Genomic DNA, 14682 nt, shown 5'->3' with positions numbered 1-14682 from the left:
CTTCACTGAAGACATTTACAAATTTGCATACAAATCAGATGGACGGAATTTTATTCCCAAATTCTACGTCCTTTGAAATAAGAAATCTCAAATTTTAGGTTTAAATTGTTTATTCTTACATAATTACAAAAGTTTATTATTATATTTACAATATAATAATAATCTAAAAAAAGATTATTTTTTAAAGAATCACAGATATAATTGTATGAATAACAAAATAGAAATATTTTGCATTTATACGAAATTAACTTCTATAAAATCCTTGTTAAGATTTTAAAAGTTATTAGAGACAAGCGTCAAATTATTATAAAAACGAAATAATTTTTAATTATGAAACATATTTCATATAATTTCGTTTCACACTTATAAATTACAATTACGTTGCATAAGTATTTGTATCTACAATAATCCGTCTGTTAATATTGTAGCCAACAAAATACCTACAATAAAAATTACTTTCCATCGACTAATATTTATAGATCAACAATCACCAAAATGGTATCCCAGATGAGCCTTTACAAACGGTTACATATTTATGAATAAGTTCGCGTGTAATATATGTTTTTTTAGAACTAAGATGAATTAAAACGGCGCGTATGTGTGGTGTGTATATTATAATTTCTAACTTGTAGAAAAAAGTGAAACACATCAACTTAAAAACCCCGTTCCAATCTCTGGACATTTAGAAACAATATATATTCCGTTGGATATATTCATAGAATAATACAACAACGACAATATGGTTGACGAGAACCACCCGTTGACGGAGGCGGTGTCACAGGTGCGAAATATGCATGCACGGTGATATTTGGTAAATGGCTCTGCAAATGAAAAATTTTAATATTAAAATAGAAGTTTATGGATTCCATATATCTCTAAGTCAAAATAAACGCAACGCTGCAACCATTCTCAATGTTATTTCTATAACATTATATGTGAATCACAATAGGACGATCACATTCACTACATAGGACTTAATCAAGTTAATTAACATACATAAGACTACAAGTTAATTATCATGTTTATTTTTGAGAATTATTCAATTAATATGTAATGTATTATCAAATCTTTAAGAAAAAAAAATTATCTGAAAAACTCGTTTTTAGAATTACTATCCCAGATCAAACAATTTTGTCGGTATCTAAAAAATTATTAAAAAGGAACGAAGAATCTGTTCATAAACCAAACTATGATTACAAATTTTTAACTATAAATAATTGTTTTTAAATTTATGGCACGTAGCTTTTAAGTTATATAAACTTTTAGAGCAAACGTAAAATTTGGAATTTTGATTTGAAATTATTTTAAGTTTTGAACAGAATTTTTACATAAAATTCGTCTATAAAATAATAAATGATAGTACTTTTCTCTTTCATAGTTTTCGTTATATATTTATTGAAACGTATTCCCGATATGGGATGGCAATTATAAAGATGAAGGGTATAATTTTAAACCTTTTTCTACTTAGCTAAACAAAAAATAGTTTGTCTTTAAACTTGAAATAACTTACTCTAAGTCTACGAATTCCAGCTCGTGTAATTAATTGACAGTCGTATAAATCAACACGTTGTAGGTTGTGACATGTAACTAAATGTTCTAATGAACTATCTGTCACTAATGGACAATTATCCAATTCTAATCTGACTAGATTTTCAGCAGCACATGGTGACATTGCAAGTTGTCTAATACCTTCATCGGTTATTAATTCACAATGTGATAAAATCTATAATGAAAAAAAAAAATTATTGACGAAAGTTATTCAAGTATGGAATAATTTATAACTTACGAGTATTTCAAGACGAGGACATCCAATGGCTAAATGTATAAGTGTTGAATCGGTAATTAAAACGCATTCTTCTAAATCCATTTTCTCCAACAAACGACAATTCTTGAACATAATAAAAATAATATTTAAAATAATTGTTTTGTTTTCTTCTTATAGAAAGCTGAATATATAAGCAAATATCTAAATATACTTTGGAAATTTCCGTCGATACATTCCGTCGAAAGAGGAATCTATCCCTCCGTTCTAAAACTGCAAATATAATACAGGACTATAGCTTAATTAATTTCTATATTATAAATGTGTGCTATCTCTCTGAACCATTGATTCAATCTTCTACGAGCTATGCTACAAATATAAATATATTTATTGAATGTATCTCACTTTGTTTAACTCACAGGTATTCAAACTCATCGTTATAATAACTACTAATTTTATTTTGATAATTTCGCAGACTATCGCATGTTAAACATACATTCTTATCATTCATTTTAAACGCGGCAAAGAATTATAACTAAAAAAATTAATCTAAAAATGATTTATACATACTCTTGCTAACGCTTGAAATCCAGTATCAGTGAATTGTGAACAGCGTGCAACTTCTAATGTTGATAATAAATGACACTGTTGTGCAAGCATTATTAACGAGACGTCTGTTAGATGAACACACCCGGCAAGGCACAAATAATGCAGGCGTGTACAATGTTCGGCCAGTTGAACGACAGCATCATCTGTCAAATTCTATTAACGAACCATTAATACTTTTGAGTCCTGAAATCTTATTTAAATAAGAAAACTATGGGAAATCTTAAGTGCAACAAGATTTTCTTCAATTTTAATCAAGAGATAAAAGTACTCAGAAGATTATATACAGATGTACCATAAGTAGATGTAGCTTAGTATGTGACATCTCCGTACCCATAAGAGATAGTAAATCTCTGGAGATTATAGAAAAGAATTCCTTGGGACATTCTATATATATTCATCGAATAGCATCTCCTCTTGATTGAAATTGAATTTGCTTGTTGAACAATTTTAGGAATGCTGCCATGTCCTATTATGATTATTTGAAATATTTTAGCTGATGTATTTTTTTATTTCGAGAATCTATCCCGTGTCTTTTGATGTTTAATTATACAAGAACAAAAATTTATGGGAAAGAATATACTCCATTTTAACTTCATTTTATTGTTGATGTAGAAATTCAAGAAGTGGAATGTCAGTTTGAATGGACGTGTAGATATTTAGCAAATCAACAATTGATAAAATTGTTAAAGAAGTTTCTGTACAAATTTGCATAATCAAGACACATAATTATTAAAAATTCGAAACTTCCGCACACACATACACATTGTTCTCTTTTGCTTCTCATTACAATAAATACACATTCACACACACAATTAAAATTATAACTTTAAATAGTATATCTTTAATCATTATATCTTAAATACAAAACTGTGAAATGCCACTTTATACCTGTTTTTCCTTTCGGGACGACAAACGATTAATCTTAAGTGAGTTTTCCAGCCCTAAGATCTTGGAAACTAAACTTGAGGTATTTAATTTACGGAGGAAATACCACCAAGATTTAAGTCGCACTGCGTGGACCACTAAGGCACTGCGTGGACAGTTAAGATGATCAAAATTCGAAAATATAGAATATTTTGTTTTTAAATTTATATCAATGTTACAGAAAAATTTGAAACCACAGGATGTAGATTTGACGTAATTTTTATATGACAAAAAATTTTACGTAAAATTTGTAGAATCATTCTAAGATGTGACACACCAATTTCACATTGGTATGTGTAGCAAAATTTTACGTAAATTTGACATAAAATTGACATTTCTTATAATTTTGACATGTGAAATCACATAATGTTGATGTCAACTTGATATCATTAGTACGAATATCGTACTAATGAATCTATCGTAAACAAGTGTGGAATTACGTGAATCGTCTTAAATCTTAGGTATGTATGGCATAATTATATAACCAAAATTATTTATTACAAATATAACCCCCAATCACACTCTCGCAGAATATTCTCGCCAAAGTTAGACGAAGTTAAGCAGTCACTACCATAATCTCGTCTTAATTATCAAGTATCCCATTGCAAAGACTGACATCAAAGTGTCAACAATAGCAACTGAACTACACAAGTAATCACGAGAATATGGAGATGATATTCGCCTGTATTCGCGTGGATGTCTCGTATTGCCTTTGATTCGGATACAAAAAACAGTTTTTGTTAGCAGAATCGAATAAGACGAGGCAAGAACAAGTGAGACGCAACACGTATTACCTCCACATTCTCGTTCCTCGACCGACTTCTTTCTACTTAGCGAGAGTGTGGAAGGGGCTTAAAATAAATAAAAATAGTAATAATAATAAAATGAGCACTTACACTACATCCTTGTAAATTACACACTTCTAATTGTGGACAATAATTTGCAAGGCATCGCACAGCTTTATCGGTAAGTTGTAGAACACCTTTACTAATAAACGAACGTAATCGTGGACAACCGCGAGCAAGTGCTTCAACACCATTTTCAGTAATATTATCACACCAACTAATATTTATATGAGTTAAACTATTGCATCCATCCGATAATGCTTTTAACGATAAATCAGTGATTTGTATACACGAGTCTAAGTTTAATCTATGCAATTTTGAGCAATGTTTACTTAAACTCGAACACGTACTGTCTGTAATTTTTTTGCAAAACTTTAAATTCAAATCTTCTATATTTGGACAAAGTTGAGCTAATGTTTTCATTGATGAATCACCAATTGATTTACAACCATGTAATGAAAGTTGACGTAAAAAACCGCCACATCGTAATGATATATTTTCAATAATAGGTCCCTGAAAATAATTACGAAACCAATTATATTAAAACAAAAATGTTAAGTGGAGAAACTAACAGTTAAAAGTAGGTTATATTTAAAATTATGGTGATTTATATTCTTCTAGGGGTAAAAAATACTCAACTTTTATGGTTTCGACTCTCGGGAAGTCGAATTATTTTGATCGCAAATGTCGAAAAAATATTTTTAAAAGACTTTTTATATTTTTTCGAAAATGATAATAAATATGAAACAATTTTAGACCATAAATTCCAACTACTTGCATTTTCTAAAAAGGAAGTATTTCCAATACAAACAAAGTTACATACAACACTTACAAATTTGGCACCAAATTTTTTTAATATTCATTATCATTCTTGAGGAAAATGGAAATTGTTAGGCAGAATATAGACGTGGTTGCCGTGGCTTTCTTTTAAGTTACTGTATGTATAAGTAACTACCACCATTATTGAGAAAATTCGAAAAGTAATGGCAGATTTGAGATCATGTTCGGCGAAAAATAAAACTAATTTCCTGACTCTATTTCAGCAAATAGAATTAATTTTGGAAATTTTCGAACTATGATCATTCGGATTTACCATTCATTTAACAATAATACTTACTTCTACATCTTTCTGAAAGTCAAAGAGATCAATTCGTTGCCAATTAGAACCATCTAACGCTAAAATATTCCAATATCGACATACTTGAGCACATCTACACAAGGCGACCACATCCAAATATGATAAAATTCTTAAAAGTAATTCACGAGGAAGTTTTCTATTAATTAATGCATCATCGCTGTTACTCCCATCATGAAAAACTCGTGTCAACTAAAACATAAAGCTCATTTCAAATCATGTACCCAATGCTTTTCAAGTTTGCGGTTTAACGTATATTTATGTAAATATGAAAAGCACACCAAAGTGTATTTGAAACTATCTTTCAAAAATAATTTAATCAATTCAAAGTAAACGGAAAAATTGAGGCAAATCAACTTGAAAGGTTTATGTTACACTTAGACTTGCATCAAAATGACGTAGGGTAAAAAATCGTAATAAGTTGCTTTTCTTATTGATTTTTCTTTTCTTAATTACTTCAAATCATATTTTATAATGATTTTCGTTAAAACTACCGGATATTGGATCTTTATTGCACTATTAGTAGTATTTTTTCATTAATACAAAGCATGATTTGAATATAAATTGTAATCCATAAAAATGAGAAGAAACTATTGAATCAAGAAGCAGCTGCAAAATTTCTAGAGTACCTCTTATATTGATGAAAACCATCAAGAATGATGATATTCACGTTTGTAAAGAATAAGCGCCATGATTGCCAGAATTCCGTGTGACACTAGAGAGGGAGAAGAAACTTTTTGCTGTACACTTGGTTCATATATTATAGTAATAAAGCCTATGTCAAATTGTAGAGTTCAAAGTGTTATTTAAGGAAAACAAATGATTGCTTGGATGAAAAATGATCCAAGTTAAAGCATCACGAGTTTTATCTACAAGATTTAAGTAAAAAAATATTGCTATTGTACGTGGGTAAAAAAATTTAGATGAATTAAACATTGTTAATATAGTGTAATAAGAATTATGATTCATTACTTCAAATAGTATTATTTATTTAAAAAAAAAATGATAGCCAGTAATGGGGACTGTCGACAGAAGTGAAAACTTAAAACGTTGGAATAACTTGAATTTATAAATTAATTATAGTATGAATAATCAAAATTTCATAATTTGTAAATTGAAATTATTAACGTGGGTAAAAAAATAATATTTTGACTGGCTTGGGTTTTGATCGCTGGTATTTTGTATGGCAATCCAGCAGCGATCCACTGATTCACCAAGCAGGTTGAATTCAAATTGAATTTTTGAATTTAGTGTTGACCGTTTAGCGTCACGCGTGTTCAGTGCTTTTTCTCCAACCCAGGCCCGTAGCCAGACCTAACTAGTAGTACGGGACAAATAACAAAAGTCGGGCAGGATTATAAATATACAACAACAAAGAATGATATGTGAAAAAATACCGAATCATATAAGTCTAAATACACATTGTTTATCACCGATTTTAGAAATAAATAATTAAAAAACATGGATTTTCTCAACTTGGAGGCTCCAAAATAAGCGTTTCAATACGGATCATGATATTTTTCTAAAAAATTAGTTTTTTCTTGGGCAGTCTCCATCCAAACCCGTGATTGCCTCAACTTGGGTCATTTTTATCCATGCAATCATTTTTCCCTTGAATAACACTTTGAATTCTACAGTTTGACATAGGTTTGATCACTTTAATATATGGACCAAGTGTGTGTGAATTTTGCAATAAAAAATAACTTTCCTCTCTTTTGGAGTCATACGGAATCCAGGAAATCATAGTGGTTATTCTTTTAAACGTTAATATCATTAAAAATAAAAATATCGTAAATATCGAAATTTAGCGTCTACCTCTTGGTCCATATTTTTTTTAATTAAGGATTATAAAAGGCGATATTAACTCTTATTTACGTAAGTCCCTTCATCCTCTCAAGTGTGCGTAACCGCATCGAAGGAATAGTTAAGCGTGTGTGAAAAAACAAAAGTACAAACTAGCTGGCGCACGAAGACTTTGCTAGGAAATTCAAAGTTTATAGATTTAATGAAGCAGAAAGTATTTTCTCCTTGTTCTTTACTTTGCCATCATATTGTCATCAATTTAAACTTAAACACTGAATCATTACAAAGAAATTTAAAAAAACCGCTCTTTATCTTTCATTTTCGGATTTAATTTACTTTCTAATGTTATATTTTCATTAAACATAGTTTAAAACGACCACTGAGTTTGTTAAGAAGAAATTTGAAACAAAAAACAAAAAATAACGTATATCTTAACGAGTTAAATAACGATTTTTGTGGTTCCTGTACAATCAGGATAGCGAATACGATAAAGAAGCTTTCAAAAATTTTCTTTACCTGCATATAAGATTGTTTCATGGCACCTCTCGCATGCCCATTGGCACTATGGCTATGTTCTTGTTTGGCCATGGTGGGTACTGACCACCAATGTCGTCCGTGGCCGGGGGGCCACTGTTCAATTCCACCAGCACTGTGCACAACCGTCTGTATATCGAAATAATACTAAATTTTGTAACCAATTAACTTTAAAAACCACTTATTTATTATTAAAAAATAATATAAATTTTTAATAACCAATATAATTTATAAAGAAAAATAAAACGACGAAAATTTAACTAAGAAATGGAAGAAGTGCAAGAACGTTTTCTGAAAAGAAAACCCATATTTGTAATAAAATTTTGTTTTAAAAATAGTGCATTAAAATGATAATGAATGAAACATAACAAAAACTAATACGCCAGGCGCTACCAGGAATTCTGTGGACACTAAGAATTTAATCGAGATGTAGATCATTTTTTTGAGTTTTACGCCCTGTGTAATTTTTTTTTATTATTATTTGATCAATTCGCCTCCACTACTTTTTATGTGCCTAATTTCTGTTAATAAAGTTTAAAGGGCCTAGAAAGTTTTCCTAAATTGAGCTGTTTCTGAGATATTATTATTATTAGAAACCTGACAAGTAGACATTTCTCAGTATTTTATTTGCCGGCCCTAAAATAGCCTTACTCCGCGATCAAAAAATTTTTATTCGCATTTTATACGAACAGCCAAGATACTCATGATATACTCGCAATATTTTACAAGCGCAGGTGAAATACAGCAGATGGTCCATTCTGGTACGAAGAGACGAGCCTATCCTCTTTTATCTGCCACAGAAATTATTCGGTTTCGCAATAATTCAAACATAAAGTCGTAGCTTTTCACCAAATAAAAATAAATTAGGAAAAAAACTTTCAAATTTTATCCATTGAATTTAAAAATGTCCGAGGATGCTTACACTGTTTCCGACAAGAATAATGTAGTTCACGATCGAGGTCATGTTAATGTTATAAATATTTATTTAACAAATTACTTATGTACTTAGATTTAGATACATATTTGACGTATATCAATTGAAGTGAAGTTTGAAGTAATTGATATAGCAAAAGCTAGGGGTGCTAAATTTAAATTTAATCTACAGTATCGACAGTAAATAAATTTATGCGCAAAAATAGTTTAAAAACATTTTTAAAAAGGGCCTCGGGGCACTGCTTCGGTTGCTCTATTACAGCTTCGGTCGGGTCCTTCCCGTCTTCTCCACTTTAAATGTTTCATTTCTGATACACCTTTCGAAAAGCGGTGGTAGCTCAACTGGCCGAGTCTGGAAACATCAAAAATAGATTATTCAGGTCAGTCAAAAAAATACACAAAATGATCTACACCTCGAATAACCATAAAATCCCTGCTAGCGCCTGCACTATAATGAATGAAATTTAAAAAACAAAAAATAGGAAAGAAAACAAAATGAAAATTAAAACAGAAAAGATAATACCGATTTCTTTAAAAACATGATTAAATTTCTCATAATTAATGAATATTGCTTTAGATTGTGTTTTGATTGTCTTAGAATTTACCTTGAATTTTTAATAAACTTACAATAAAGGAAATCTATTTTATGTAGGAAATTACAAAATTGTATTTCCACTAAAATATGCAGTGAAAATCGTTTATAACTACATTGTTTTGCAGGCAGATACGTATTTAGAGTTAGCCTCGAATCTAGGACGAAAAACTGTTTTAGGAAAGTAATTAATGGTCATTGTTAAATACAGAAATTCTTATGTGATTTAATTATTCTTAGCTTAACTTAGCTTTATAAGGTGTAACATTAAAATCGAAACACGGAAATATCCTGAACATACATATTTACCATTGATATTCGGTCTGGTAATCTTCGCTAAAGCGTAATTAACGCAACCTTGAAACTTTTTAAGACTGAAATTATCACTGATTAAAATCAAGCCGAAAAATAATTTTGACGTTTTATTACCAATCGGTGACTTTTAAGGAAAGTAATACACAGGAACGGAATACAGGAACTTTCGGAAAGGGTATCCCCTAAATAGCTTCAAATTGATGATTTATGTTAGTTATGTACTAGATAAAGATATCTGACAGAGGTGAAAGGAGAGTTTGAAGTTTAAAATTATAAAATTTTCAATACTTTTCTTGTAAGGACAGTTCGGGCAAATCCCAATTACAAACCTCCCGCCCGCAAACCTCAACCTTTAACAAAATTTGTATTTTTTGTCTATGAGCGAGTATACATTAGGCGCTTTCAAACGCGTGCTTGAATGTCTGCACTTTAATAGAACTAGCTTGGTTCTTAAAACGTGCCATAGCAAAGCGTGCGTTTGAAAACGCCTAATGTATACTCGGTTTAATCGTTTCAACATACAGGGTATCCCAAAATTATCACATTAGAAAAGGAGAATGATATAGAGGATACAATTCTAAGAAGTTCTTTGCATTGTTTAGGTGCACTATTAACGAGATATGAGGCTTATGGTCCGGAAGGTAAACCCGGGCTATAGCTGCGTCGAAATTTTAATACCATTCAAAGATATGTTGCCATCAGCCGTTTTTTTTAAGAGTCGATCTAAAATTGATACAATTTGGCTTTACCAAGACTACATCGACGAGGCTGCATCGCGATACATGAACAAAGGACAAAGATGAACCTATCTACCACCTTGCACCAAATGTTGTCCATCATCTTCAATTGGAGGAGAGGTATGTGCTCTTAAAGTTTTTGTACCTATGGACCTATCTATCCATGTTTCGTGACGTAGCCTTGTCGAAAAATTCTCACTGGGATTATTTCAATTTTGGGGTTTTATATCACCCCAAAATTATATTTCTTGTACATCTCCCGTATCATTATTTTTATTACGTTTAGTGGTAATCGTTTATGAAGAATTAACATTCGCGTCCCGCAATAAACGAATTTCACTGTAATTTTAACACTTTTCACTATAATCAACTAAATATGCATTTACAACAACAAAAATTCTTTATCATTTTAAAGGATTTGTAAACTGATTTCGAAAAAAAATCTACGAAGTGAATTAACTTAAGAAAAATTTTCATAAACAAATAACAATAAATAAAATGAAATGATTATTACAAAATCATTACTACATTATTCTTGACTAAAAAAAGTAATGTTGTATTGTCAATGCATAATGAAATTCCATGCAATACTTGAATAAAATGTAAATTTTTATGAAATTTTCTAATTTTAAAATTATTTTCTCACATCCATTGTTGTAAAGTTTTATTAACACGGGAAGTTAACTGTTAATACAGATAATTATATAAAAAAGTTGAATACACTAAAAATTGTTTAATAATTTTTCCTTAATTTAATAAAAATCACACGTGTTTTTTTGTTTTTGATTTATTCAAACAAAGGAAATGTCCATAAACTTTTCAATCATACGTACAATAAAACGACAAGAACAAAGAACTTCAATAGATACACGAAAATTTTTTAAAAAATATTATGAATTTGATAGACTTAACTTGAAAAAATGATAAAAGTTTATGAAAATTGTTGAAAATCAAACAATAAATATATAAAAATATTTTGAATAAAGAATTATTTTGACGTATGTTGACAGCTATGGTTAGAATCAGCTGTTTTGTTTTTCAATACAAAATTACGTATCATTTAAAAAAAATGAATTGCCATTAAATAAATGAAAATTGATAGATAATTTTAATAAATACATACATCAAATTTATTCCTGTTTGCATAACTCATAGCTTAAAAAGCTATAAACACAACAAAAATTTATTAATAATACTTTTGCACATTCACTGGGTAAATAAGGCATGTAAAAATGGTCTCCATATACACTATATTATGTTTGTGTTAGAAAAGTCATAACATCGGACCTTGGTTACAAACAATTATACACCAATAAGATGTACAAATTTTGTTTACTCGTTCGACTATTGGCTGAGAAAACTATCGGTAACAAGAAAATATTTATCGTGTTCTCTTTGTCTATCTCAAGTTTTTCATGATCATGCTTTTAACAAAGGTCGATGGACAACAATTGAAGGGTAATGGATAAAAACCGAGAGTTTCACACTTTTAACCTCCATGTACATACTATAACAACAATCTAAATACAGGGTTCCAAAAAGCATCCCGCCTCCAAATAGTTTTCGCGATTACAAAACTTAAAAACTATCAACTTGTAGAGAAAACATTGCTCGGGTATAAATTGTTTTGCTTAATGGAGGAAATCTAATGTTGGTCTTGAACTGAACTGTATAGAGCTTCAACTGGAACTATAGAAAGCTCTAAAGCTCAAGCTAGAGCAATATGCGCTCTAGGTAGAGCTATCTAAGTTCAAGCTAGAGCACTCTAGTGGTATATGCTGTAGAGTAAGATTGGTATCGTGTAAATATGGCCTTTGCTAACTAAGCTAACTTTAATTATAAAGTACAAAGTATTGAGGTTATTGTCTGTAAGGATTGAAAAATAAACATTTTAGGTAGGTTTTCGACGAAAATTTATCTTCTATAAGAGATATAACAGTGGTCCCCATCTCAAAAAAGTGGTTCGAGACTCACGTTCACAAATTAGATCTTTACACCATTTCTGTTAATGATAAAAAATACGAAACTGATATGGCATGAAGATTTTTAAACATTTTAGGGCAAGACATATTTTCAAACAAAATCCGATGTGTATCAGATTAACATAGTTTCAAATACGTTTTTAATTTAAAGTAAAATAACTATAACCCATACCCCCATCTATCGATCTATCAGATCGACAGATCTATCTTTTTGAGACACTAAACTTTTGGTAAAATATATAACTTCCCTCTCTTATTTATCGTGAAAATGTCTCTTGAATGATTTTGACCAAAAGATGCACTCTTTTACATTCAAAAATTTTTATTAACAAGTTTCAATCATGTTGTCCATACAAAAAAAACTGATTCAAATTTTCCTCTAGTCGGCCATTTCATTGATTGTCGTGAAATATTAAAATTTCAGTAAACAAAATTATCCGAAATCAACAGTGGACTTTGGGAACAGATTGCCGTACTAAACTAAATTGCTAAATAAAATAATTAAATGATGTTATTAAAAACTGAAATTTGAAGTCCTTTAAGATTAAGAGAAATTTTTTTGTTTTCTTAAATCGGGCACTAAACAATTATAGAATACCGAAGTTTCGATTACACTTTTCTTTTTTGCTAAGTATTCATATTGCTTTTTTGCTAAGTATTCATATTGACTATCTGTAATACTTTAAGTACCCTGCAACTGTATTCTCTAATCTTTAGTTAGTTGTCTCACTTTTACATATTAATTAGACATATCATATTTCTCATTTTAGGATGAATTTATAGTTCTATGATTATTTCTCAGTTGACGTATATATATTTCAGTGTTCACAGTTGAATTTGATATTCATGGCCATAAAGTCTTTGACCCGTCTTTTAGTACATTGCCCGGTATGTCTGGCCGTTCGTTGTCCTGTGTAATTTTCACATTATACAATCGTAGTCCTTACCATAAAAAAAACTCAAAACTTACCCTTGTCTGTGAAAATACATTCAATACATGATAGTAATAATATTAGAGTAAATGCAAGCGAGTACGAATACAAACTGCGTATTATCAACACAAACTTGCAGTTGTAATTTTATAAAATACCATTCGTAATAATTTTCCTGTGTAACAACATAATGTGTTTCAAAATGAGATTTTCGAACACGTTGTCAAAATAATCGCTATCATTATTTGGCCTTCTTAATAATCATACAGTATTTTTTTTTTTTTTTATAATTAGAGGAGGATGATTATTTTTTATTCAAAAGTTCAAACTAGAGATGTGTACGGTTGGAGTTAATTACTGATAGTAAAGACACTGGTTGCGTCCATCCAAAATGAGCGCTCGCTATTGCTCATGTAGTTTTGTTTCAGATTGTTTAGGTTTTCATACTGTACCTTTTAGGTATTTTTGTTTATTCGACCATCAAGAAAATTTTCAAACCGTCCTCCCTAAATATTCTTCGGATCGTTCTGATCAAAAGCTCTTGAGGGCACCAAATTTTTTAACGAGTAATTTTCGAGCTACGGGCGATCAAAGCTACACATATAGTCATAGTACATAACTATCATGATAATTATAACAATACAATATTTTAGCGGTGAAAGCTTTTAATAAGAGTGACCCGAAGAATACTTGAGGGGGGGGGGGTAAGTTTCACAGAAAGCTATATCCCAATTAAATCGTGCGTGGTCCTTTTATTTGTAGTCAATTACACCTAACTAGTTAATAAAAATTGGAACACATCCCATGATTAAATAGAATTTATTTTTTTTGTAGATTGTTGCATTTTTTTAATCAGTAATATATATTGCATTTATCGATGTTGGTTGCGTTCACAAAAATCAAACAGATTAAAATTGATCGTATGGATTTGTCTAATTGGCGTTATTATTCATTGTGATTGGTTAATGTGATCGGATGTAATCATTTGGCCCGTGTTCATGATTTAAAATAAAATTAATTTTGAGTTAATAAATGATACACGACGCACACTGAGAAATTCAGACAATTGACGGAAAGCACGACTTACACGCTTTCTCTTCCATTAAAGTAGTTCTATCCCAGCAATCATATTATAAACCAATTTTTTTAGTGTTACCTTACATCTAACACTACTGTCTCACACATATACTAGGATAAATACAGATATACTACCCTCCATCAAAATAATCCTCTAAATGTAATGTTTAATCGTTTAATGTAATATTTTATGGAAACTTAATGATTAATGATTTTCACTTTTTTTAATGATTCGAAATATATCATTTTTCCAAATATCAATTTTTTGTAAAACGCCAAGTCTCCTTCACGGGAAAAATTAAAAAATTGCCATGTTTCCACGCGTCTACTATGCTACGTGTGTTAAAAATGTGATTTTGCAACTGCCTTAAGGTACAAAATTAATCAATAAAATTAGAAAACGCGTAGAAAGTAATGAATATTATTTATTATTATAAAAAAATTATTACCAAAAAATATTTTTCAATACAATTCACAAAGAACAAACAATCCATGATATTAA

At 30.0% G+C, this 14682-nt stretch overlaps 1 protein-coding gene across 2 annotated transcripts; it reads right to left on the bottom strand.

The window, feature by feature from the left end:
- Positions 1–385: 385 nt before the first annotated feature.
- Positions 386–11450, bottom strand: LOC123299897 (F-box/LRR-repeat protein 2). Of its 2 annotated transcripts, none has more exons than XM_044882303.1 (8): positions 11313–11450; positions 7595–7741; positions 5258–5467; positions 4192–4653; positions 2333–2524; positions 1787–1888; positions 1511–1723; positions 386–821 (listed from the first exon to the last, which is right to left on the bottom strand). In XM_044882303.1, the coding sequence occupies exons 1-8, from the start codon at positions 11340–11342 to the stop codon at positions 714–716; spliced, it is 1464 nt and encodes a 487-aa protein (XP_044738238.1). In that variant the 5' UTR covers positions 11343–11450; the 3' UTR covers positions 386–713. The 2 variants fall into 2 exon arrangements, with proteins under 2 accessions (XP_044738238.1, XP_044738240.1); XM_044882305.1 differs by lacking the exon at positions 11313–11450 and adding an exon at positions 10836–10946.
- Between the last annotated feature and the right edge of the window lie 3232 nt (positions 11451–14682).

The sequence above is a fragment of the Chrysoperla carnea genome, chromosome 5 (genome assembly GCF_905475395.1).
Source record: "Chrysoperla carnea chromosome 5, inChrCarn1.1, whole genome shotgun sequence".
Taxonomy (NCBI): Eukaryota; Metazoa; Arthropoda; class Insecta; order Neuroptera; family Chrysopidae; genus Chrysoperla; species Chrysoperla carnea.
Note: the sequence above shows the minus strand (reverse complement) of the source record. Positions and strands in the feature narration are given on the sequence as shown.